Genomic DNA, 24,573 nt, shown 5'->3' on the forward strand with positions numbered 1-24,573 from the left:
AGGGACTGGGCTGCCCAGGGCCAGAGCTGAGGCCACCTTGCCTGCCACCCAGGACGCAGGGAAAGCTGGCAGGCACACAGGGCCTGTCCCAATTCCAGGACTGCCTGAGGAAGGGAAGCCCTCAAGCACATACACATAGCCTCCCTCCCGCCATACACACAGCCATCCTGCACCCCCTTCTCCCCCAGGCCCCTGGGAAAGCCCCCCTTTCCCCCCACTACCTGCTCTGCTGGGGAGGAAAAGACTGCCCACCCCAGGGGCAGAAAGAGGGACCAAGGCAAGACTCCCCCTCTGCTGGGAAGTGGACACTAGGGGCTGCCCCCTTCAACCAGCCAGAGGTGACAACCCCTGGGCCCTCCAGCAGAAGGAACAGTTCCTGGGGCTCAGGCTGACAACCCCTCCCACTCCAGTCAAATAGAGGCAAAGCCATGGTGGGGGAGTGAACTTGGCACCATCCACACCCACAGCCAGGGCAGACTTCCTCCCCCCCCCCCGAAGGAGCCCACCCCGTCACTCACGCCACGGGGGCCTTTCTGGAGATGGCCGCTGCTGCTGGGCAGGGCTGCCAAGGTGCGGTAATCCAGCTGCAGGGGCTCTGAGCTGCCCCCGTCCTGGGGAAGGAAACAGGGAGGGTCAGGGCTGGTTTTGGCTCACAGGGCACAAACAGACCCAGCAACAGTGGCCAGGGAGGACCCCCCCCCCGAGGATTCTTGCCTCAGGGAACCCCACAGATGCCACAGGGGAGTAGTTCTTCAACCCAGGGCCCTTCCAGCCCCTCCTTTCATTTCCCTTCCGGGTTATTTCCACCCCCCCCACCCCAAAAGCGCCACATTGGCAGCAAAACTGGGGGTCATTTTTAAGCCTCCTATGACCCCAAACTGGCAGAAGAAAACCAAGAGAAAAAGTCATGGGGGAGGAGCTTCGGGGGCACTTAGAGACCAAAACTGGCACCTTACGTAAAATTCCCTGAAAAATTGGGAAGAGGAGGGTTTGCTTTTCACTCATCAAAAATGCCTCTAAATTCCAACTCTTTCCAGATGTTTGCAGGTTCTGGAGTAAGCGATTGCTTGGCAACCATTCCAAGTTATGACAGACCTCCTCTACTTATACCCCTGTCCCAAATTTATGACCTCCAGCCGCCACTCCGCAGTATTAAGTGTCCCTATTTGGGAGACTCAGCAATCAGAACACATTGATGCTGATCACAGGACTGCTATTTACTTTTCCCCCAGACTCTGTTTACTTCCCTTTCCTGGGGAAAAAATCCCCATAGCAAACAATGGGTTTGCTTAATGACCTTGGCCCTTGCATAAAAAGGACGTAAAATCAATGACCCTCATGACTTGCAACTGTCATTGACTCAATGACTGCTAGGTCAAGGACAGCCTGGACCTGCAAGAAATCCAGCCAGCTGCCCATTCCAGCTGTTACTTCTGTTCCTTGTTTTGGGGGCCTTGGAACCCTCCTCTCTGTGGCTTCCCTTGAGAGGCACAAACACAGCTGCCCCATATCCCCTCCGTCCCCCAGGCTGCTTGCTGTGGCCAAGCGCTCGCCTCCAAGTCCGGGGGAGGCCTCCTCTCTCCGTCTCCCCCACCCCGGCCTCAGAGGGACTAGCGGCGCCTCCTGCAGACGAGAACTCCAGTCCCCATGAGCAAGTGCTGGCAATTGAGATAACCGACTGAAAACCCCCTTGGCCAAACTCTGCCACTTAGCCCCATAGTGAGATAGGGGGCAAATCAAGGGGGTGAGGTGTCAGGCCAGCTAGGGCATCAGCTCTCTGCCCTCACCGGCCTTCGGGCTATACAAAGGCAGCCAAGCAGCCTCTCCAATAGCCCCAGGAACCTGGGAAGCTCCCTCATGCCTCTCCAGGAGCCTCTCAGGACACCACTCGCAGGTGGGAATGGCAAGTGTTCAAAGCAGAAAACAGGGTGGGACTGAAGGGACAAAGGTCAAGGCTAGCCCTTTCCCATTCCCTGAACGGGGGCAGACAGCAGAGCCCCTCACAGAAGACCACCCTAGAGGAAAGGCCCTGCTGTGGTTGGCAGAGGCCTCTGCCCCCCCAATGTCTCAGGACTCCCCTTTCTCTTGGGAGCTGCCTGCTTGTAGGCTGCAGCCGGGCAGGTCGGCCTGGCAGGAGGCCGTGCCAGCCACTCTGGCTTGCCCACGCCTGCTTCTCCGTTTGCAGGCTAGCCCTTATTTCACTCTTTTTAACCCCCATCGTGGTAATTGCTGTATCTTCTGCACTTCCTACAACGGCTTTGGAAACTCTCTGGATTGTCCTCCAGTGAAAAGCAGCAGGTAACGTTTGTGATTAGCAGCAGCAGCAGCAACAATAAATATACAGTTCACTGCTTAATAAGAGTTTCCTGCTTAAGAAAAAGATACAAAACTAGCAAACAAAATGATTGGTGTTGACCTTTAAGGAAAAGTTACAAGATTTAAGCTGCCCAAAGCAGTTCAGCTCAGATGTCAGGGCTGGAGGGGGGTTGGCGCCTCATCAGAAGTGCCCCCGAGGACAAAGACAGGAGGCCAAAAGGGAACCAAAGGGAGGCAGAGCTGCCTTCCTCCTCCTCCTCCCAGCTGAAGTTCAGTGGAAGAACTGCTGGCACCCCAACCCGCCTTGGCCTCTGCTTCTCAAGCCATGCGGACAGCTGGGGATCCAGCCACTCACATCACAGGTGAGTGGAAAGAGCCCACTCCCGAGGGCTCTTGGGGGAGGCCGGGTCCAAAGAGCAGTGGCCATTGAAGCCCCCCCTTCCCACAGCCCCCTTTGGCTGCGCAAGCACAAGGCGAGGGGGGGGGGCAGCGGCTTCTGTGCACTGGGGGACGGTCCAGCAGCACAAGGCCAGCAAAGAGCCAGGGCAGGGAGGCAGGAGGGTGGCTGCTGCAGCCGCTGCTGCCAGTGCCTCCCAGGGATGGAGCCTGTCGGGCCCCCTGGCCTAGAGCCCCAGGATCCTCCCAAGTGGCCCCGTTCCTCCTCTCACCTTCTGAAGAAGATCCGCCTCTTCTGGGCTGAGGTCCCTGTCAATGGACGAGATGCTCTCCAGGCTGTTCTTGCGCCCAATGCCGGCCGCAAAAGGATTGGCAATGATTCCGGGAGACATCTGTGGGGGGGAGATGCTTTCAGGCCTGGCTTGGCCAGGGGGCGGGGAACCTTTCCCTGGGAATGTGCGAGGAGAGGGAACCAACCTCAAGGGCAGCCATGGCTTTGGAGTCAAAGCCCTCACAAACAAGCACCAGCAGCTGGTCCCCCACGGACCGCAGGACCTGGACCGCCTCCGCGTGGGTCATGCCCAGCAGGCTCTGCTGGTTCACCTCCAGGATGCGCAGGCCCATCCTCAGCCGGCCATCACGGGCTGCTGCCCCGGCGGAGCTGACCTGAAAGGCCCCAAAGAAGTGGGAAGGTGGCGGCACGGCTTTCCCCCCAGACCCACCCCGGGATACCCTCAGAAGACCACCCTTGCTCCTAATGGGGGAGGGGGGAAGGCTGCTGCTCTGGGTCCGGGGGTTGCCCCGCTACTTTGGACGCATTGGGTCTCCTCCGGCAATGGACACACAGCTCTGTGTTGCATGGGGTGAAGAGGGAGGGCACTATGCCCCTCTGCTGCCTCACTCACCCAGACACGCACCACAGGGCCCCCCCAAGTACCTTAGAGATGAAAATTCCCTCATCGGTGGGGTCAAAGGGGTTCCCCGCGTGGCCCTTGGCGCCACCTCGGATGCTGATGCCCAGCTTCTCTCCAGGCCTCTTTTCAATACAGATCTCCTGCCAGGACACATAAACCAACGTCTTGGAGGGCACTGTGGGGAAGAGGAGGCTCTTGAGCCTCCACCGAAGGGGAGCTGAGCTTCCCTACCTCCATTCCAGGCGGGGGAGGGTCTCGCCTGACCACCATCCGTAGCTCCGGGTCGCTGGAGAGCAGAGCACTGACGGCCTCCTGGTGGGTTGCCTGGCGCAGGTCAATGCCGTTCACCTCCAGGATCCGGTCCCCCACACGCAGGCCGCTGCGGGAGGCCAGGCCGTGCAGAATGACCTGCACAAGAGGACAAGAGGGAGGTTGATCTGCCGGAGAGCCCCTCTGCAGTCCTTTCCCCTCTCCCGGGGGTGGGGAGGCCCAGCAGCAACTGCCCCGGGTGCACCACGCCCTTCTGCTGGGTGCCTGAGGACAGGGGGAAGGGGGGCGGCCAGCACTTCTACCTTGGAAATGAAGACTCCCGGCTCGTGGATGCCGAATGGGTGGCTGGAGTGGTCACTGCCTCCCACGATGCTGAGGCCAAGGGGGCCCCCGGCCTTGACCAGGCAGACCTCCTGCAAGCACAGGCCAGGGGTTCCCTGCGGTCATTGGGGGGTCAGCTGCTTCTCCTGGGTGAGGGAGGGAGCCCAGTGGCCCATGCCAGCCCAGAGCAGCCCTGGTCACCCACCTCGGTGGGGTACTGGCTGTCCGTGCCTTCAGGCAGCTGGCTCCGGGTGGGGCACGCTGCTGCCTCCTCCAGCAGGGTGTTTCCCTGGGGGGGCAGAGGTGGTGGCGAGGGGGCCTGGGGCCCTCGCAGCCCCACAGGCAGGTCCTTCTCTTGGGGTGTTGCCTCTCTTTCTACCAGCAGAGCAATGGTGGGTGGGGAGGCGGTCAGCAGTGCTACAGCCTGATCGTGCCGGGCTTCTGTCATGTCCACCCCATTGATCTAAAATGGCCCCAAATCAGTGTCAGCAGAGGGGGAGCCAGCTCTATGCTGCCTGCCAGCGGCTCATGGGGGGAGGGGACCCTCTAGGACATGAGCTCTCCCCTCCACCGCTATCTGGGGTGGGGAAAGGTGGAAAGGGAACCATCCAGCAGGGAAGATGGGAGGGCATGGAGATGGAAGTTGGCACTGACAAGGCTGCTCTGGGAGGTCTCCCCTCCACCTGAGTTCCCACAGCTCTGGGGCAGGGGAAGGAATGGGGTCTACGCAGGGTGGGGATGAGGAGAAACTGGCTCAGCCTGAGGAGCCTTTCCTGAGCGTCCAGTAGGGGGTTCCTGCCACCCACCCCGGCCCTTTCTCTCACCAAGATGACCCTGTCGCCCACTTGCAGCGTTCCTTCCCGATGGGCAGCCCCCCCGTCCGCAATCCGGGAGATGAAGATCCCCTGCGAAGGAAGGGCCGGATCACTGAGGGTCCCAGGTGAATTGCAAAGGGTCCCAGCTTCTCCCCAGGGGGTGGGATGGGGGGGGGGCTCTATCAGTTCAGAACAGGTCAACAGGACCGAGGAGTAATTCTCCAGGGGAGGCGGGATAAAGTATCATCAGCAGGAAAGGGCTCCCCCTCCTCTCCTCTCACCGTGTCACCTGGCCGGTATGGGGTGGAGCCCTTGCCCCCAGCAATGCTGAAACCCAGGCCTCGCTCGTTCCGCACCAGACAGGCCGAGAGGCGTTCGGTTGGGGTGGTGTCCTTAGCCCCCACGGCCAAGTGCAGCCCTCCACGCCATTCCCGCGGGCTATAATCATCTTCAGGTCGCAGCGGTGTCACCGTGATGGCGTTCTCAGGCTCCACCATCCGCTCCCGCAACACTGTCATGGAGACGCTGCTGCCCGAGCCCCGGAGGGCTTCCACTGCCACGTGATGCTCAGCGCCATGCAGGGACACCCCATTCACCTGAAGGGCAGGAAGAGTCCCCTGAACGAACGCCCACGGAACACCACATCGGCCCCCAAACCTCAGGCCCTCCAGGCAGCTGGGCCAGGGACGAACAGGGTAGAGCCTGCAGCAGCCACTGGGATGGGGTGGCCACTGGCACCAAAGTCCTTTGGCCAAGGCAGGCATCCCTGTCCTGCTAGCAGGAAAAGCAGCCAGCCGGCACCGCTGCCTCCAGCATCACAGGCCATCTCAAGCCAGGCCTGGCACGGCACCTAGTCCTCCTGGAAGCTGCCCCCGTGACCTACCTCCAAGAGCTTGTCCCCCACACGCACCCCGGCCTGTGCTGCTGGCCCCTCCTCTGACACACGGGAGATGAAGACGCCCTGGGGGTGGGGAGGGGGAGAAGTCTATGGGAAGCGGCTCCCCCCAGCAGCCACCCCGGGGCACCCACCCCTGAAAGGCTGCCCCCGACCCTCACCTCATCGTCTCCCTTGTAAGGGGTGGAGCCTTTGCCCCCCGCAATGCTGATGCCCAGGCCGCCCGTCTGCCGCACGATTGTCAGAGCCAGCTGGAAACCAAGCAGAGGGGGGGACGGGACTGATGGGTGCTAGGGAGGGGGTGCCTGCCCTCCTCCTGGGTCGGCCCGAGGACCCTCCACCCCATGGGTGCCCATCTGTTTGGCAGGGGACTCTCCGCCTGGAAAGCCTGCTCCAGACAGGCAGACAGTGAGGAGCCTTTGCCTGGCCAGGGGCCCTCCTGACTCACGGCTACGACTGGGGCAAAGGCAGAGAGGCTGGGGAGGCTGGGGAGGAGGCTGGCTGTGAGGCTGAGGGGCGCAACTGGCCAGGCAACAGCCCCTCGGCCTCATTGCGGCAGGAGCCCTGCTAGATATGAGGCACTGAAGGGGGAGGCTGGGAGGGGGGAGGGCAGAACCAGGGAAAGGGGGGCAATCCTGGAGGGACAGAGTCCAAGCCAGCCAGCCAGAGACCGCTACACCTTCCACAGGCTGCTCTGGTTGGCCCCCCATGCACACTCATCCATGGCAACCAGCACAACAGGGGGAGCGAAATCCCTTGTGAAACTCCCCCCAGCCACCCCTCCTTTACAGATGATGCCCAGAGCCCCCTGCCCAGGAAGCCAGCAGCTCCCCAGAGGACCCTGTGGGGCTGAAAGGGTAGCAGGGGGGCAGAGACAGGAAAGCGGGGGGATCAGAGCCCCAACCCGGGTGCTCAGGTGAAGATGGAGAGTCATTCTGACCTGGAATCTCAAGGACCTCACCCACCCTTTTCTGAAAGCAGGAGACAGCCCAGGGGGAGAAGCCCAGCCACCAACGCTGCACCGGGCGTGAAAGGAACAGAGAGCAGCAGGGGAGCCAAAGGGTCCCGCTCAGCAAGGGTCAGGGGAAGAGGGGCTGTCAGTTGGAGTGAGGCGCCAGGCCACAGGGAGTAGCAGTGCAAGAAGCCCACGGGGCCGCCACAGATCTCTCTTAGGGATCACAAAAAAGCCGCCTTGCCTCTGCGGGCACCAAGAACAGCTCCAAAATGCTGGGCCTAAGGATGAACCCAGAGCTTCCTTCTCCGAGCAAGGGCTGCCCCCGTCAGCAAGGAAAGCTTCCTGCCCTCTCCGGGTAGGAGGAGCTGCCACATAGACAGGGTGGCCCAGGAGCCCTACCAGGAGCTCCATCCCCACCTGGGAAAGAGACAAACCCACCCAGCAGGGCGGTACAGACCTCTTCCTCCTCAATGCGAGCGGGCTCAATCAGCAGATTATTGGCTTGATCAAACGACACCCCCTGTTAGGACAGCAACCGGCAGAGGCAGAGGGCAGATTAGTGGGGAAGCCCCAGACCACCACCGGGGAGAGGCAGGCAGGCAAGCAGGCAGGCAGACCCCACCCAGCACCGAGAGACCACACCGGAGAGAGAGAAGGTGGGGAGAGAGCAAGAGCAAGTAGGGTGGGGGCTCCTCCTCACTGTCGTCCCCAGCCCCCCCTCCCAGAAAAGGCCCTCCACTGCTTCTCTTGGCAAGACTAGCATAGCGAGAGGGCCAGGCAAAAAGCTGCACCAACCGGAGCCAGCCTTAGCAGCCAGAAACCCTGCAGCTTTGGGGACCAGAGGCAGCCAGGCTGCTCTGGATCTGGGGGCAAAGATGCTATGCCTTGACCCAGGAGCGCCAGGGAAAGCAACGACCAACAGAAAGCCCACCTGCGGTCCACCTTTGACACACATCCCGCCCTCCAGGGGGCTGCCAAGGAGGCACAGAGTGCAGCCAGGTGCCTTTGCCATCTCCCGGCAGTCGAGCGGGTGAGCCCAGCCCTGCCAGCACGACCAGGAGAGAGGTTTCCCACCCTTCCACATCCCCACCTGGCCTCTCCCCATCAATCCCCCTCCCAGGGAGGCCCTCACCTTGACCGAGGGTGGGACCGCTGAGCCCCCCTCACTGGCTGACTCCTTCTGGTCCCACCCTGTCTGCTCCGGGGCCTCCTCCTGCTCTGGCTTCTCCTCTTCCTCCTCCTGGGAGCCCCCACTGGCCCCAAAGCCCTGCAGGAGGGCCACAACTGCCTCCGGGCGGGGCAGCTGAGCAATCCGGAAGTGCTTCTTGTAGTGGGGTGTGTCCTTGCGGATCAGCCGCTGTTTTCCTGTGGGGAACGGGGGGGTCTCCTCGTCCTCACTGCGAACCAGGGTGTCCTCCGCGAAGTGCACCGTGGGCTGGAAAGAGACCACCCACCGGGGCAGGAAGGGTCAAGCCGCCCCTGCCAAGCCATGGGGGGAAGCTCAGGGGCCACCCTGCCCACCAGTCAGCCCCTCTGGGCTGTTTGAAAAAGCCACACATGTGAGGAGGGAGGGGCATCTCTCGTGCCTGGGAGACGTGTTTTCGAGCTGCTCAACTCCACGTTCCACCGGTGCTAACGACCTTCCCGGACACAGGTCCCTCCCCGGACACAGGTGTGAGCAGCCAGACAGAAGCAGGACCCGTCCTCATCCCCCTCAGTTGCAGCTCCTCCAGGCCATGTGGAGCTGGAGAAGTGTCGCTTGTGGCCCGTTGCTTCCCATGGAAATGCCCTGGTGAGCGGAGAGGCTCCACACCTCAACTTGCCTAGCGAGAGAGCCCGGTAGAGGCCAAGGGAGTTGGCAGGCAGGAAGAGCCCAGCCAAAAACACCAGAGGCAGCTGCGCCTTCCCTTGCCTGGGGTGGTTTTTCCCTCGCCAGGCCCGAGGTCTTTAAGGACCATCTTGGTTGTAGGACGGGGGCAAAGACCCCAGGAAAGACCTCAGGGGCCTTGGAAAAGGAGGCACGGCCAGCCCTTGCTCTCCATCGGCCTTCCCCCGGGCTGCTGCCTGGTTCTCCTGACCCACGCAAGTCTCCATTTGGGCAGAGGTCAAGGAGGTCCTCCTGCTGGTCAGGAAGAGGCAGGGAAAGGACTCAGAGGAGCCGGGCAGGGGCAGCCAGGGTCCCCTAGGCAACCACCCTTTTCTTCTTCCCAGCTCTGCTGCCAGCCGAGGCGGAGGGAGGGTGGAAGGGGCTGGCCCCACTGGATGTGTGGCTGGACTGAACACCCAGCCAACTCTTTTCCTCTTGGCAAAATTCATCTGATTGCCTGAAGCCGGGCTCTAGACAGCTTATAGAAATTTAGTGTTAAAAAGAAAGATACAAACCCAACATTGACATTATGAATATAGAAAAACTAAAGATAAACTGAAAGCAGGGTGTCATGATTTTTTAATCCTCAAGGCCTTTAAAAGAGCTGTGTTGCCACCAGGGTGGGGGCTATGCCTGCTTCCGGTCACGGAAGAGCAACAGGTCAGAACCAGAATGTTCCCAACATCGTGGCCTTCACAGCCTGCTGGCCTGACCTGCTGCCCTTCCTTTGCCCGCTCTGTCCCACTCTTGGGCTGCCAAGAGGCTTTCGGAGAGAAGCAGACGAGGTGCCCGCCTTGTCCAAAAGGACCCGGTAAGGCTATCACCCGGGCTGCAGGCGGCCACAGTCAGGAGGTCTGGCCTCCGCTCGAGTCAGCTTAGCCAGCAGCCTCAGGCACAGCGGGGAAAGTGACCGGGGCCCTTGGAGGAGCTGTCTTGGGAGGCCTCCCGGCTCCTACCTCAGAGTACTCCAACTCCAGCTCCTCTTCCTGGTCCTCCGCTGTCTCCTCCAGCGTGGACACCTCCTCTGGGAGCGCCTGGCCTTTTTCCTCAGCCACAAGCTTTCCCCCTCTCTCCAGCTGAGCCTCTGCTGCTGCGCCCTCTGGCTGTTGCGCCTCTTGCCCCTCCTCTGGGCCGCCGGCGGCAGAGCGGATACTGCCAGAGACGTGAGAGTCTTCGCTGTGGTTGGAGGTGGCACTCAGCCTCTTGCCCTATGTGGGAGGGGAGACAGTTGAGAACCTGGGCACTGCCCAGCTGACGTTGGCAACTGTGACAGCCCCAGGGGCACCAGAGTCAGTTTGGGAGGCCTCCCCTCATCTGCCTCCACTAGGCTGCCCAGCCAGGAAAGGGAAGAGCGGAAGCAAAGGCTGGGGGCTGCGACCGGAGGCTACTCTTCCCAAACCACTGATTCCTTTCCAGGATCTGGGGAGAATAAGTGAGGGGCCTGGCAAGGTGCTTTGCAGCTGCAACACCAGAACATCACCCCATCTGCTGAACAATCCAGCCTGGCCCAGTAGTGGGAGGACAGCCTCTTCCCCCACAGGGTCCATTGTAGAGGCCCCCACGTCCCTCACCAAATTCCCAATTTAAAACTGTACCACTGAAGTGCAAGGCAAGGCGAAATCCCTTCGATATCAAGGCCCGGTGGCTGCCCTCTTTGGACTCCTTTGCAAGAGACCAGGATGGTGAGGGGGTCAAGGCATCTGTGAACTAGGGGCCGAACGGGCATCTCTTTGGTAGGCCACCTGACAGAAGCCACCCACCTCAGAATTAGTGGAGTCTCGCCTAGCTGCTGCAGAGACCTCACTGCGCCGCACTTCCATTCCTTTCTTCATGGATTTCAGCTCACTGGGGTGCGGAGTGGCCCTGCGCTGCAGCCCCTGCAAAAACCATGGTGGTGGTGTGGGGGGGGGGAGAGAAGCGGGCAGGTGAGGCGATGGCCAGGTTCCTCCAAATCTCATCAGCTCCGGTTGCTCCCTCCAGGAAGCAGCAGGAAGATAACCTTCCCCTCCACCTCCAGCCAGGCCAATGAAGCCCCCCCCCCCCCCGGGTCCAGCCCTGCTCCTCTCCTTTGACCGTTACCCTCTTCTCAGTGCCAGCTTCCTCCTCCTCCTCCTCCTCTATTTGAGAGTCCTCCAGAAACTGGATCACACTGACCCGGTTGGGGTTGGCCTCTGCCCAGCTCTCATCCAGGCTGTTCTGCAAAAGGTTCTCTGCAGGGGAGACCAAGAGGGGTGATGGAAGTGAAGGCGCTGGGCTCCCCAAGCTCCCCTGGAGAGGCTGGGTCCCATGGCCCCTTTACCTGAGCTGGCAGAGGGTTGCTGGGGCAGCAGGTAGCAGGTGAGCACTTTCTCCCCCGTCTTCTCATCCTCCTCCGTCTGGAACTTCAGCATGGGCTGCGACTGGTTCTCTGCCAGCCAGAGGGCCTTCAGGTGCAGATTCGTCAGGGCAAAGGGCAAGTGCTGCAGCCTGCGTCCGTGCAAAGCCATCAGGGGGGGCTCCCTTTGTCCCCCCCCCCTCCGGTCTAAAAGCTGCCAGCTCAAATAGGGAGAGCAGCTCCTCTGGCAGCAGCAAGGGCTGGACTAAGACTTTTTTCCCTACACTTGAGAGGGCCGAGAGAGCTCTGGGCAAAGTGAGTTGCCAGGAATAAGGTATCCCAGAACTCACCCCACTCCTCTCCCCCTTGGTGAAGTGAGGGGGCTGCTACAGCAGCTGCCCTTGGTGGGACTATACTGCGTGGGACCTGGGGTTCCCCAGCAGTCAGCGTGTGTCCGGGGCGGGGGAGTATGCACCTGGGCGCTGAACATGCCCACTGGAGCTATAGGTTACCCTGGTGCTGCTTGGACCACAAGGAAAAGGGGGAGGGAGGTCTGGGGTTGAGCAACAGCAGAGCAGAATCCTGGGGCGGGGGAATGGGGGGCTGCCACTGCCCCTTCCTCCATTAAGCCTCTGTCACATTAATTGGGACCGAGTAAAGAAGAGCAGACCCAGCAAGACTAACCAAGAGTGTCGTGTCCCACTCCTCCGCTGACGGCCGGGTCAGGGAAATCCGAATCAGGCTTGCCTCTGCAGCTCTGCCCAAAGTCCTAGCCAAGTCCTCAGAGCAGGCAGGAGACCAGTAAGTGACTTCAGCAAGATAAGTTCAACTTTGCCTGACTCAGAGACTGCCAGAAAGCAGATCCTTTATATAGGCCATGGGGTGTGGCTCCATGACTCAGCACTCATTAAGGCCTGCCCCTCCCTTCCTTCTGTTGCCTCCGCCTATCCAATCTTCTGATGCGAGGGTCACTCCAATCAGCTGTTGTTGGAAGTAAACTTTCCTCAGGCTCACATGCTGTGGAGGAGGGGGAGGGGTCTAGCTGCTCCGTTTGCCTGGGCATGGAGCCAGGGCTGGGGCCGGGGGATGCTCCCTCCTCTGCAGCCTGCTTGGGCATGGAGCCAGGGCTGGGACCGGGAGGTGCCCCCTCCTCTGCAGCTTGTCTGGGCATGGAGCCAGAACTGGGGCCGGGAGGCATACATTCCTCCGTGTTCGGGAGCAGATAAGCAGACCCCGGCTGCGGTGAGAGCGGACAAGACACAACAAAGAGCTTCCTGGAAGGGCCATGCCCTCGGGCATAAATTCCCTCCTTGCCATTCATTTGGTCTCTCTGAAAAGCACAGCTTTCTCTTATCCACTTGATGTGATGGGCAAATCCGAGGGCCAAGGTGAGGATAGGAGCAGCCCCTTCCTGTGGCAAAGGAGCATTTCTGCAGCATGTCCTGATGCGCCTTGCAGACAACCTGATTGTCCAAAAGGATCAACTCCCCTGGACTTAGTACCAACTAGCAGAGAAGAAGAGGCTGAGGAAGCAGTAGGAACCCTGGAGAGAGATCAGCTGGTTTGTTTGAATTTACCAGCCACCCAACTGCAAATGGACTCCAGGTTCCCAGGAATCCCCCTGCCGCTGTCAAGGGAGAACTGAAGGTGGGCAGGTTAGTGATCCGGATTTCAAGAGAGCTGACTTCAACAAGCGAAGAGAAAAAACAGGAAGGATTCCACGGACAGAAGGGCAAGCTATTTCAGGTTGTTTGGAAAATTGAAAAATGGGAGAATTAAGGCACAAATACAATCAATAGCAAATAGGAGAAAAGGGAAGTGGGGTGGCTCCTGATGAGGCTGGTCTGGTTGCATTACAAACTCTGAGAAACTTACACAAAAGAAACAACTAAAAAAAACTAGTTTAAACAAGTTAGAAAAACGTTTTCAATCAAGTTTTTAAAAAAGTAAAACAAAATAAGAACACTACATCAAGAAATAGCCAGAAGGAGAGTTATTAAGTTTGAATTCCTGATTTTTTTGAAGACAGAATGGCAGCTAAACCTTTAAAGCCTTCTGGAAGAAGGGGATCTGAACCAAGTCTTGAGGAAATATTGAAAGAACAATTAAAACTTTCTGAAGATAGGCAAAAAGAGATGATGGAGAATTTTAATGCAAAAATAAGAGAAGATATTCTTATGGCAGTTCAAGGACTGAGTAAAAAAATTGAAGGATTGGAAGTGGAAATGCAACAGATCTCTCAGTCAAATAAGTATTTAGAAGATGAAATGAAAGGTGTTCAGAAAAAAGTGGATCAAAATGAAGATCAGGTTGTGATATTACAATATAAACTTATGGAAGGAGCTCTTAGAATTGTGGTATGCAGAAGAGCGTGAGAAGACTTAAGAAAAATTATATCAGAAGCATTGGCTGAATTTATTGAAGCGGACCCCAAGAGGTAGCTTACCAAATTGATAAAATATATAGAGTTAATTCTTGGATTGCAAGACAGAGAAAGCTTCCTCGGGACATTGTGGTTTATTTTGTGAAAAGGACTATGAGAAATCAAATTCTGCAAGTTTCATATCAGACAACTTTAAAAATTGGAGAACAGGAGTTGAAGGTGTTGAAAGAGATTCCTTCAAAGATGTTAAGAGACAGGAAGCAATTTGCTTTTTTTACACAAGAACTTAAAAAACATCAGATTCAATTCAGATGGGAGGTGCCAGTTGGACTGACACTATTCTATCAAGGAAGGAGATATAGAATTGACACGGTTTTAAAGGCAAAGGATTTTCTTTCTACAGTTTTGAAAGTCGAAATAGAAGTGATAGAAAACTTCAAGAGACTCAAGAAGGCGTGGTGACCCAAGAGCCTTTATTGCTGCCAGTATTAGAGGAACCACAAGAGCAAAGGGTGACAAGAGGAGCCCTTAAGCGTAAAGAAGAGCAACAGTCTCAAAGTAAAAGTCAGGATCCCATTATGGAAGCTGTGGGAGGAGCTAGACGGAAGATACCGGAGGAGGAGCTTCCGTTGTCTGCTTCAAAGCTTCAGGAGGCCAGTAATGGCAAATAGAATCTTGTCATGGAATGTTAATGGCTTGAATTCAGCTCAGAAAAGAAGGAAAATATTTCACTACTTGAAACAATTTAAAAATGATGTGATTTGTTTGCAAGAGACACATATAAAATTATCAGACCAAAAATATTTAGTTAATTCAAAATTGGGTAACCATTTTGTTGCATCAGCTTTGGAAAAGAAGCATGGAATTGTTGTATATATCAGGAAGGATATACCAGCTAAGCTAATTGAGGCAGATATTCAAGGAAGATTTATTGCTATTGAACTGGTGATAGATGCAAAAAAGACTTTGTTGATAGGTATTTATGCACCTAATCAGCAACAAGAAAAGTTTTACAAAATGTTACATGAGAGGTTGACCCTCTGGGATTATAGTTCGTTTATTTTATTAGGAGACTGGAATGGAGTAATTGATACAAGAAGGATAAGAGAACTCCTCCAAGAAGATACCTATACATGCAAAATTACCAAAATCTTTTTGAAATGATGGAAGACTTTGAGTTTAGAGATATATGGAGGTTACGGAATCCAGATGAGAGAGATTTTACTTTTTTCTGATAGGCATCAATCTTTTTCACGCATTGATTTTATTTTAATTTCTAATGACTTGCTTTCTAGGGTGAAGAAAACGAAGATATTTTCGAGGTGTTTAACTGACCATAGCCCAGTATGGATGGAATTATTACAAGGGAAAAAAGGTGGTAGAACATGGAGGTTGAATGAAAATCTGTTTAGATATGAGGATAATGTAACTTATTGTAAGAAACAGTTAAAAGAATTTTTTGATTTTAATATGTACAAAGGGACACCTATAGGAACTGTGTGGGAAGCGAGCAAAGCGTTTATTAGAGGATATTGATTTATTTGGACAACAGGCAAAGGAATAATAAACAAAGGCAGCGAGATATTTGGAAGAAGAAATTCAAAGGAAGCAACAGTTATTAATTCAAAACCCACAAGATCATAAACTTAAAGAGGCTATAAAAATATTACAGAGTCAATTTAATATGTTAATGGCAGACCAGGTGGCAACGAATATACAATATGCTAAACATAATACTTTTTGTAATGCAAATAAACCTGGGAGATGGTTGGCATATAATTTAAGGAAGAAACAGAAAGCACGTGTCATACAAAAATAGAATATAAAGGTAAAGAGATATCAACAGGATAAAATTAAAAGGCATTCTCAGAATTTTATACTGCACTATATGCAAAAGACAAAATATTGGATAGGGATATTTATGATTATTTGAAAGATTATAAGGTGAATATTCTAACATTAGAACAGAGGGAGGAGCTGAACCGGCCGATAGCTACTGGAGAAATAGTGGAGGCAATTAAACAATTAAAAATGGGGAAACCCCCTGGTACAGATGGTCTTACAGCAACTTATTATAAAAAAACACAGGATGAAATATTAGGCCCACTTAAAGAATTATTTAATCAGATACAATTAGGAGTGGGAATACCCCCGTCATGGAAAACATCTTTTATTTCACTGATACCAAAGAGGAGCAAGACTGCTCTAAACCTGGTAACTATAGGCCGATTTCACTTTTAAATAATGATTATAAGATTTTGTAAAAATAATAGCAAATAGATTAATGTTAGTTTTACAACAAAGAATTCATACTGATCAATCTGGTTTTATAAAAGGGAGGCAGATGAGGAATAATGTTAGACAGATTATTAATATATTGGAATATTTGGAGAAGAAGAATACTTCAGCAGCACTTATTTTTTTGGATGCAGAGAAAGCCTTTGATCGATTGCATTGGGATTTTTTATTTAAATTAATAGAGAAAATGCAATTTGGAGACTGTTTTATTAGAATAATTAAAGCGATTTATGGAGAGCAAACAGCACAGATTATAGTAAATGGTAGTTTGACAGAAGTTATTAAGATTGCGAAAGGAACAAGACAGGGATGTCCCTTATCACCATTATTGTTTGTTTTGACTCTAGAACCATTATTAGATAAAATACGAGAATTAATGAAAATAGAGGGAATTAAGATTAGACAATATGAGTACAAAGTTAGAGCTTTTGCAGATGATGTAGTGGTTACGTTAATGAATCCTATAAATTCAAGTAGATTTTTGTTGGAAGTAATTGATAAATATGGAAAGGTATCAGGATTTAAAATAAATCAGAATAAAACAAAAGTGATAATTAAAAATATGTCTATACAACAGAAACAAAAACTAGAGGAAATGACAGGATTTGAGGTAGTAAAAAAGGTTAAATATTTAGGGGTCTATATTAGCTCATCGAACAAGAAACTTTATAAGAATAATTATGACTTGCTATGGCAAAAGTTCAGAATGATATGAATGGCTGGAAGAAATTGCAGTTATCCCTATTGGGAAGGATTGCTATTAAAATGAATGTGTTACCTAGATTTTTGTTTCTGTTCCAGATGATACCTATAATTAAAAAGGATAAAAATTTGGAAGATTGGCAGAGTGGGATTAATAAATTTATATGGCAGGGTAAAAAGGCGAGGTTAAAATGAAAATAATACAGGATTCACGGGAAAGAGGTGGTTTAAGAATGCCTAATTTTAAACTATATTATGAAGCAGTAACCCTTTCAGTAATAAGTGACTGGTTTAACTTAACAGAGGAAAGAATTTTGAATATAGAAGGTTATGACTTGTTATATGGATGGCATGCGATTTATTTTATGGAAAAAAGTGGATAGGGCTTTTAAGAATCATGTGTTGAGAAGTGCTCTTTATGGTCTGGAATAAATATTCCTATAAATTAGATTATAAGATTCCTATATGGGCGAGCCCTAGACATGCAATAGAGAATATAAATATAGAACAGAAACAGGAAATGATTACATATAAAGAACTTTTGTATGCTGAAGGAGGTAGATTGCAATTAAAATCATTACAGGTATTAAATGAAGAAGGGAGGAATTATACTTGGTTTCAATATGGGCAAATAAGTGCTAGATGGAAAGAAGATCAAAAAATTGGTATAATGCAAAGGGAGGAAAATTTAATAAAGCAAATTAGAAATCAGACCCAGGAGCATATAAAGAGATTGTATAATGTGTTGCTTGAAATAGATTCGAAAAGGATTTGGTAAAGGATTGTATGATAAAATGGGCACAGAATATTCAGGAACCAATAATGTTGGAAACATGGGAGAAAATTTGGGTTAGAAATGTTAAGTTTACACAAGCACAGAATTTAAGGAAAATTTTTATAAGATGTTTTATAGATGGCATTTAGATCCCAAAAAATTATCATGTATGTATCCTAATATCCAAGCGAAATGTTGGAGGTGTGATTGTGATGATGCTACATATTTTCATATTTGGTGGACTTGCAAGAAAATTAAGGTCTTTTGGATAAGAATTTGGTGGATTATTCAAAATGTACTGAAGAAGAAGATAAAGTTCCTGCCACAATTTTTCCTTTTGGGAATTATAATGGATTGTACAGGGATTGAGACTAAATTGATTTTGAACTTAATAACAGCAGCAAGACTGTTGATTGGACAATACTGGAAGAAGAAGAGATACCTACAATAGAAGAATGGATATTGAAAGTTATTAATTTGGCTGAGATGGCTAAAATCTCAGCGTTTTAAAAGACAATACGCAGGAAAGATATTTAATTGAATGGAAAAAATGGATTGATTATCTACAAAACAGATATCAGATTAAGAAATATCAGATTGCCTTTGAATAATTAGAAAGTTATTTTATGTAATGGGGAGGGGGTTGGGAGACGAAAAGCTTTGGATGTGGTTATTTGGATTGGACTTTACCTTGTGATTGACCCGGGAAGCCGGGGGGTGGGGGAGGGAGGGGGGTGTTTTGTTTTGTTTTTTTGGGAGGGAGGGGGAAAAAAGGGGGAAAAATGTTTTTGTTTTTTTAAAACTCTTTCAATAAAAAAAAAAAAAAAAAAAAAAAAAGAAATAGCCAGAATCGATAAGGATGAGGGGGCAGGAAAGTTAAGGCTCAAAATGAGTTCGAGAGCTGCAAATGCCAAAAAATAAGACCAACAGGGCTTCCTTGTGCACGTGCAGAGCAGCAGAAAGGTCAAAGCTAATCTGTTGTCTGGAGAAGGCAGACAGGCAATGCTGAGCAACAGAGGGAAGGCTGGGCTGCTGAATTGCCCCTTGGCCTCTTTTCACCTAGGCGAAGGTGCCTCATGGGGAGCAAAAGAGAAAGGGAGGTCCAAATAGGTGTGGAAGTGGTGAGAGGGCTGACCTGGGTAGTCTCCTGGACTGGGTGGATTGTATCCCAGGGAGCTGGGTGTATTTCAGAACCACTAACGGTCATCATCTCTGGGAACTCTTGGAGAACAGAGGAATTGCCAGAAGATTGGAGAAGAGCTAATACTGCCCCAATCTTTTAAAAAGGGAGGAAACTGCAAGGAATACCTGGGAATTAATACCTGAGAAAATTGTAGGAGAGATCACCAAAGAGAGGATTTGCAACATTAAGAAAGAAATAGCAATTACTAGATGCTCACGTGGGTTTGTTAAAAGTAGACTATGCCAGACAACACTTCTTGACAAAGTGACTAGAATAGCGGATGGAGGCTGTGCCACAGATGCAGCAAACTTCAGACCTCAGGGAGGTATTTGAGAAAAGTAGATCATGACATTCTTTCCTCTAAGGTAAAATAAAGGGGAAGGATGACCCCACTGTCAGATGGATCTGGAGTTGGCTGAATCACCAGGGCAATGTTTCCACTACGTGGATAGAAGTGGTGCTCATCAAAGGTACAAGTGACGTGGAGCTGAGGAAGACTGTGAACACCCAAGAAGACAAATTCAAGGTTCAAAAAGAGCTCTACGGACACTTGGCTGTCTATCAATATGACAAGAAATTCAAGGCCCGATACTTCTGTAGGAAAAATCCAAAGTGCAGGTACAAGGCAGGCAAGACCTGGCTCAGCAGGAGTACCTGTGGGAAGGACCAATGCAATCTTGGGCTGCCTCAACAGAGGTGCAATGCTAAGATTGCGGGAAGTGATATTTCCACTCTATGACACGGCGGTCAGAGCACACCTGAAATACCGGTTCAGCTCTGGTCGCGACAAAATAAGAGGCAGCAGAGGAACTGGAAAGCGCACAGAGAAGAGGGGTGTCTCTTATTTATATTCAGGCTGCGAGACGTGCTCATTATTACTGAGATCTTTACTCACTGATTTAACTTCAGGTGACAAGATGGGCTGTTCTGTTCTAAACCTGAAATTGATACATTTTGTTTTCATGCCACTAAGCGGCACGTCTTGAGAAGCTCTCCGCTCAGTAACTGGCAAAAGCACAGAGCCCAGGGAAACAGGGCGACCGTTGCCTTAGCCACTTCCAGGCCCCCCCTGGAAACAAGGTGGATAAGCACGAGGGGTGATGAGGGGTGTCCCCTGGCCTAGGGCATCAGTTCTGACCCAAGACTGAGCATCTTCCTTCCCCACACCCCAGCCGTACCGGTTGCCTGCTACGTCCAGGACGTGAAGCTCAGTGGTGCCAGCAAGCTCCGGGGGCAGCCATTCCAGGCGGTTGTCTCGAAGGGAGAGGACATTCAGGCTGCTGCAGCCCCCAATCTCTGCAGGGAGCACCGTCAGGCGGTTCCGGTCCACGTTGAGGTTGGTCAGCTTGGTGAGTTTCCCCAGAGACCTGGGGAGAGTCTGAGAGAAGAGCATCCGGGATGGAGGCATAAGACCGCCACCCTTGGCAGACCAGCTAACTCACTTAAAGAGCGGCTACCTAAGGCACAGAGCAATCACAGCCAACTTGCATGCCCACCTGTAGCATGTTCTCGGTCAGGATAAGCTCCGACAGGTTTGCACAGTCCCCGATGGCTTCGGTCACCTCCGTGAGACGATTCTGGTCCACCTTCAGGATGGAGAGCTGCTTCAGCTGGCCTGAGCAAAGGTCAAGAGAGCATAGATAACCCTGCACAGCCAGGGACGCTCCAGGCCCAGTTCTGCAGGAAGCAGCTGCAATCCCTTTGGGGACCTTAGCTCTCTCAGAAACACGGGGCCACCAGCATGATTCATGGGAATTAATGACAGAGCTGTTATCTGGGAGCAGACGAATTGGAAGCTGCCCCGGCATTGGCTGGAGCAGCCCTTCCCCAGCGCTCCACTCAAGGAAAAGCCCGCTTGGGCATCACAGGGCAGGCGGCCTTTAACAAAAGCCATATATTAAGCTTCTACGCTCCCATCCTGGCACTTAAGCATCTTATGCCCCCTTAATATGAAAGTGCAGCAGAGATAAATAATACTAACCACACCAGCAACGTTTTATAAAGATAAACTGTTTAAAAGGTTTTGCTTTCATGAAGCTTTTTTCCCAATCAAGAATTTCTTTCGTCTCCCCCGCGCCCCCCCTCCCCAAGCAAAGCAGCATTCCTTAAAATTTCATATCAAGGAATGGTTCTCAAAGACACTCCTCCCAACTCCAGAAATAAAAAAAAGAGGAAGGAAAAGCAGATTTCAAAGCCAAGTCAGAGCTGATGGCCGCTGCAGGACAGTTTGTTTCCCAAAGCCCCCCACCCTAACCTCACTCTAGGGTCCTCCCAAGTGTGGCCGCACTCACCAATGCCGTCGGGAATCATCTCCAGCAAATTCTGTGACAGAAGCAGGTCCGTCAGCACCACTAAGCCACCAATCTCATTGGGCAGCTGCTCCAGCTTGTTTTCTGAGACGTCCAGGCAGACCAGCCGACGCAGATTGCCCAGCTCCTGCACAGAGCGAAACCAGGCAGGCTGACTCGGACAGCTGCTCTGCTACAGCCCAGCCTCTTGTGCTGGGCACACCAATGCGCTTCTCAGGCTTCTCCCAACTGGCTGGCTTCACTCCTCCAACACTGAACAAGTGAACGCCCCAAACAATTTCACAGGGAACCTTTGGGCGACCACGCTGCCAGCAGGACAGAAGCAACACTTCCACTCTTGCACCCTGGGCTGCCTACCCTACGGTCTGAGGCCACGCCCAACTAAATCAGACAGGGGCAGCAATTCTGCTTTATAACCACCAATTCCAGCACTGTGTTGGAAAAAGCCTGTGCACCACCATTATGTGCCCTATTTCGACATCTCCACTTTCTAAAGGGCTCAGGAAGAGCTACGGAGAGCAGCAGGACAGCCCCCTCCCAGGCAAATGGGTCTCAGCCTGGCGCCTGGGCTCTGCCACCTCTGATCCCTGCTGCAGACTCCAGGTGCCCACCCTGAGGCTGGGCACAAAGGTCTCACCGGGCAGCAGCCAAATGACAGCTTAGCAGCTCTGGGAGGATGCTTCTGACATTCCCTGCCCCTCGAGCCTTTTCCTTCTTCCAGCTCCCGAGCCTGACCCCACACTGCCCAGCAGCCTGGCGTGGGACTCTCATCACCCAGCCTCGAAGTTGGGGTGCAGAGCGCAATCACCTCCATGGTGCCTCTCCATCTGCCTCTGAAGGCTCTGGAATCCTCAAATCATCTGGACCTGAATATTCACTGACTTTTAATTTGCCTGTCAAGTCTTGTTACTTCTCGTAGTTTCAGTTTGCTCGGGAAAGGCCTTGTGCAGGGACCCACTGCCCACTTCTACCAGCTGAGGCTGTGTGATTGTCTGGACGGCTCATGCTAGCGTCCACCTGCTTCTTTCCATTGCTCCTAATGGAATACCTGCTCCTAATTTACCAACTCTCATTTGCTCTTTTGGCCTGACACCTGAAGGGAACTGCGGGGCTCATTGCTGCTTCCCTCTGGAGCCCCCTTTCTTCCCCCAAGAGGAAGCTTGGAAGACGGTGCCTTTAGCAGGGCAGCTTTGACTCATTTCAAAGCATTTCAGAGGCCTCCTGCTCCCTTTTGCAAACTTTTTAAAAAAACAAGAGGCTACATTTTGGCATTTGCACTTTTGATGCTATCAGCAATTTTGTTGGGCGCGAAGGCTTTCTTTCCTCCTGGCAATCATCCCAACATATATGCCGAATGTGAGGCTATGACCTTCCTTGGGTCCAAGCAATTCCTGGACCCGTTTCCAGGCACTGCCTGGGACTGAGGCCAAACTACAACCCTCTGTCAGCAGCTAGACTGTGATGGGCACCATAAATTCAGCCCCTCGAGGAACGGCCTCTCTTGGGACACTCACGTGACATCTCTCTGGGATGACGTGAGGGTGAGGGAGGTCCCTCATAATGACGATGCTGCCTGCTTGCAGACCCCTCTGGGTCTCCCTTTTCCACCTGAAAGTCACCGAGGCCTGCTGCTCCAAGGGGAGGTGTCACTCTACCCCCAGCTCCACATCTCTCTCCAGCCCTCCTTTCCCAGGATCACCGGTACACGGGCAGTTCCAATAGCCATGGTGTCCCAGGACCCCCATTTATGCTCCTAGTTTGCATCCAGTTTTGAGGGACAACTGCGGACGTCCGGCCTTATGCCCAACTGTTCCAGAAGTGCCAGGCGCAGGGCCTTCCCAACATGCATGGCCAGCGAGACCTTGGCAAGGTCCTTGCTTAGAGCCCCCTGGTTCCCTAATCCATCTACTGGACTCCGAGGAACACCTCCGGAAGCAGCATCACCCCATAGCGGTCAAGCAGGCACCCTTTAGGCCTTCCTGAAATCCACACGCACATCCCCCCGCAGCTCCATCCTCATCATTCATGGGAAAGAGGGAGCAGCAAGGGGCACTCAGCCTGTTTTACTGTCCATGGTAAGGGGCTTCCTGCTCTAGCAGCGTCTTTATTTTTAATGAAGCACCTTGTCATGAACTGTAATGAAGTTCACCGGTTTTGAGTCTTCCGTCTGGCTTTGCCTCAGCCCTGAGTCCCACCACCACAGGCTTCCCCTTGGAGCGACTGGGGGGGAGAGGGGGTTCAGCCTGCAAGAAGCACCTGAGGCCAAGGCTGCTGCACGGGAAGAACAAGGCACAGGAGGGAGGGAGAGAGGGGGAAATACTTACCGGGGGAAGGCAGGAGAGCTGATTCCTGTCCAGCCAGAGCTCACGCAGGTTTGGCAGGGCGCCCAGGGTATCTGGCTGTGAAGCAGAATAGCACAACATCACTCTCCATGGCAAACACTCTCCTGGGGCAAACACCTCCCCCTCCCCTGAATGCCTTCAGGCCCAGCCCTTGAGGGGCCTGCTGAGAGAGGAGACTGAAGGACAGACAGATCATTCCGACTCAGGATCCGGGACAAAGAGCAGCACCACTGGCTTGGGTGGGAAAGGGCTGCAGGGCAAGAGACTGGCCAGGAAAAGAAAAGTAGGTGCCCCCCCCCCCAGCCTTCCTTACCAACACTTCAAGGTCGTTGCCCCCCAGATCCAGCTGCTCTAATTTCACAAGGAAGGAGAGGGAACTGCAAGCCAGAGAAAAAAGTCAGGGGTGTTGGACACACAGGGACTGCGCCCCCACCTCAGCTAGGGCAGGGACAGACTGGCACTCACGCTGGGAGGCACTTCAGCAGATTCTCACGAAGCTCCAAGGTCACCAGGTTTGCCAAGCTGTGGGAGAAAAGAGAGGCGGGGTTGAGCAGAAGAGTGGGTGAGAGCCCTGCCCCCCACCTCCCCCCATGTCCGGCATGAACTCACTTGCCAATGTCATTGGGCAGGCTCTGCAAGGAGACATCATTCAAGGCCAGGTGGCCCAGGTTGCGCAGCTGGGTGAAGCCTTCAGGGAGCCTGGGGGGAAAAGCAGGGAGTCCCCAGAGGGCTCTGCAGCGGTGCACAGAGCTGGGTAGATGGAGCCCCTCAGGGCAATTGGTCTTTGGGTCTCTCAGGACCCTGAGAGGAAGCTGGCTGAGCTTGGCACTAGCCATTTTGGCCTCTACCAGGACAACCTCTGCCTCCTCGGCCTCTGCCAGTTTGGGGCCAGGCGCCTCTGTCCCTGCAACAGAGCATTTGCACAACTGCCCCAAAGCCCCTGCAGGGCAAAACTTCCATGCAGCCGTCTCCCCCCAACCTTGGCCAGGTCCCTTCTAGTCAGAGAGTCCCTTTTAGAAGGACAGGCGGACGGTTCTCCCCTACCTGGACAAGGGGTTTCCGCTGAAGTCGGCAATCTCCAGGGATTTGCAGAACTTGATGCTCTCGGGAATCTCCGGAATGTCTGGAGCAGAGCAGCCCAAAGGCAGGCAGGAGATGAGTGCAAAGCCAAGCAACCCCACCCCCATAAAGACAGGAAGAGTGACCACCCTGGATAGGCATGCTCGAGCCTCAGCAGCTCCACTTGGCTCCCCTGATGCACCCGGGCTGAGCCAGCACAGACCAGGAAGGCAGCAGCCTCCACCCGCCAGGCACAAGAGCCCCTTACCCACCGTTGCGGGAGATGTCCAGCTCCACCAGCTGCATAAAATTGGCCACCTCGGGAGGGAGGCGTTGGATCTCATTGTCACTCAAGCCCAGCCTGCGCAGGTTCAGAAGTCGAAAGAAAGGCTGCAGGCAGAGAGGAAGGAGCTGCTTGCTGGGCTGAGGGAAATCCCGCCCAGCCAGCCTCCCACTCCA

General features: G+C 53.1%; 1 protein-coding gene across 15 annotated transcripts in view; it reads right to left on the minus strand.

Annotated features, from left to right (window-relative positions):
* Nucleotides 1-24,573, minus strand: part of SCRIB (scribble planar cell polarity protein) — an 83,437-nt gene that overhangs the window by 42,165 nt on the left and 16,699 nt on the right. For 7 of the 15 annotated variants that reach the window (XR_009154703.1, XM_058179041.1, XM_058179036.1 and 4 more), the window contains exons 2-27: nt 24,387-24,504; nt 24,100-24,178; nt 23,665-23,754; nt 23,521-23,577; nt 23,369-23,432; nt 23,038-23,112; nt 20,696-20,840; nt 19,901-20,019; nt 19,583-19,782; nt 11,049-11,215; nt 10,829-10,959; nt 10,510-10,626; nt 9,706-9,957; nt 8,015-8,317; nt 7,340-7,402; nt 6,089-6,178; nt 5,916-5,993; nt 5,314-5,628; nt 5,042-5,122; nt 4,423-4,680; nt 4,199-4,309; nt 3,858-4,034; nt 3,650-3,766; nt 3,190-3,378; nt 2,985-3,104; nt 519-611 (exon numbers count right to left, since the gene is read on the minus strand). Coding sequence is in view for 14 of the 15 variants with exons in the window: in XM_058179041.1 (XP_058035024.1) it covers nt 519-611; nt 2,985-3,104; nt 3,190-3,378; nt 3,650-3,766; nt 3,858-4,034; nt 4,199-4,309; nt 4,423-4,680; nt 5,042-5,122; nt 5,314-5,628; nt 5,916-5,993; nt 6,089-6,178; nt 7,340-7,402; nt 8,015-8,317; nt 9,706-9,957; nt 10,510-10,626; nt 10,829-10,959; nt 11,049-11,215; nt 19,583-19,782; nt 19,901-20,019; nt 20,696-20,840; nt 23,038-23,112; nt 23,369-23,432; nt 23,521-23,577; nt 23,665-23,754; nt 24,100-24,178; nt 24,387-24,504 (3,609 nt within the window). In the remaining variant the exon portion in view is untranslated. The remainder of the gene's footprint in view (nt 1-518; nt 612-2,984; nt 3,105-3,189; nt 3,379-3,649; nt 3,767-3,857; nt 4,035-4,198; nt 4,310-4,422; nt 4,681-5,041; nt 5,123-5,313; nt 5,629-5,915; nt 5,994-6,088; nt 6,179-7,339; nt 7,403-8,014; nt 8,318-9,705; nt 9,958-10,509; nt 10,627-10,828; nt 10,960-11,048; nt 11,216-19,582; nt 19,783-19,900; nt 20,020-20,695; nt 20,841-23,037; nt 23,113-23,368; nt 23,433-23,520; nt 23,578-23,664; nt 23,755-24,099; nt 24,179-24,386; nt 24,505-24,573) is intronic. The other 8 variants (XM_058179035.1, XM_058179032.1, XM_058179033.1 and 5 more) reach the window with 8 other exon arrangements.

This window comes from Ahaetulla prasina, chromosome 3 (genome assembly GCF_028640845.1).
Source record: "Ahaetulla prasina isolate Xishuangbanna chromosome 3, ASM2864084v1, whole genome shotgun sequence".
Classification (NCBI taxonomy): domain Eukaryota; kingdom Metazoa; phylum Chordata; class Lepidosauria; order Squamata; family Colubridae; genus Ahaetulla; species Ahaetulla prasina.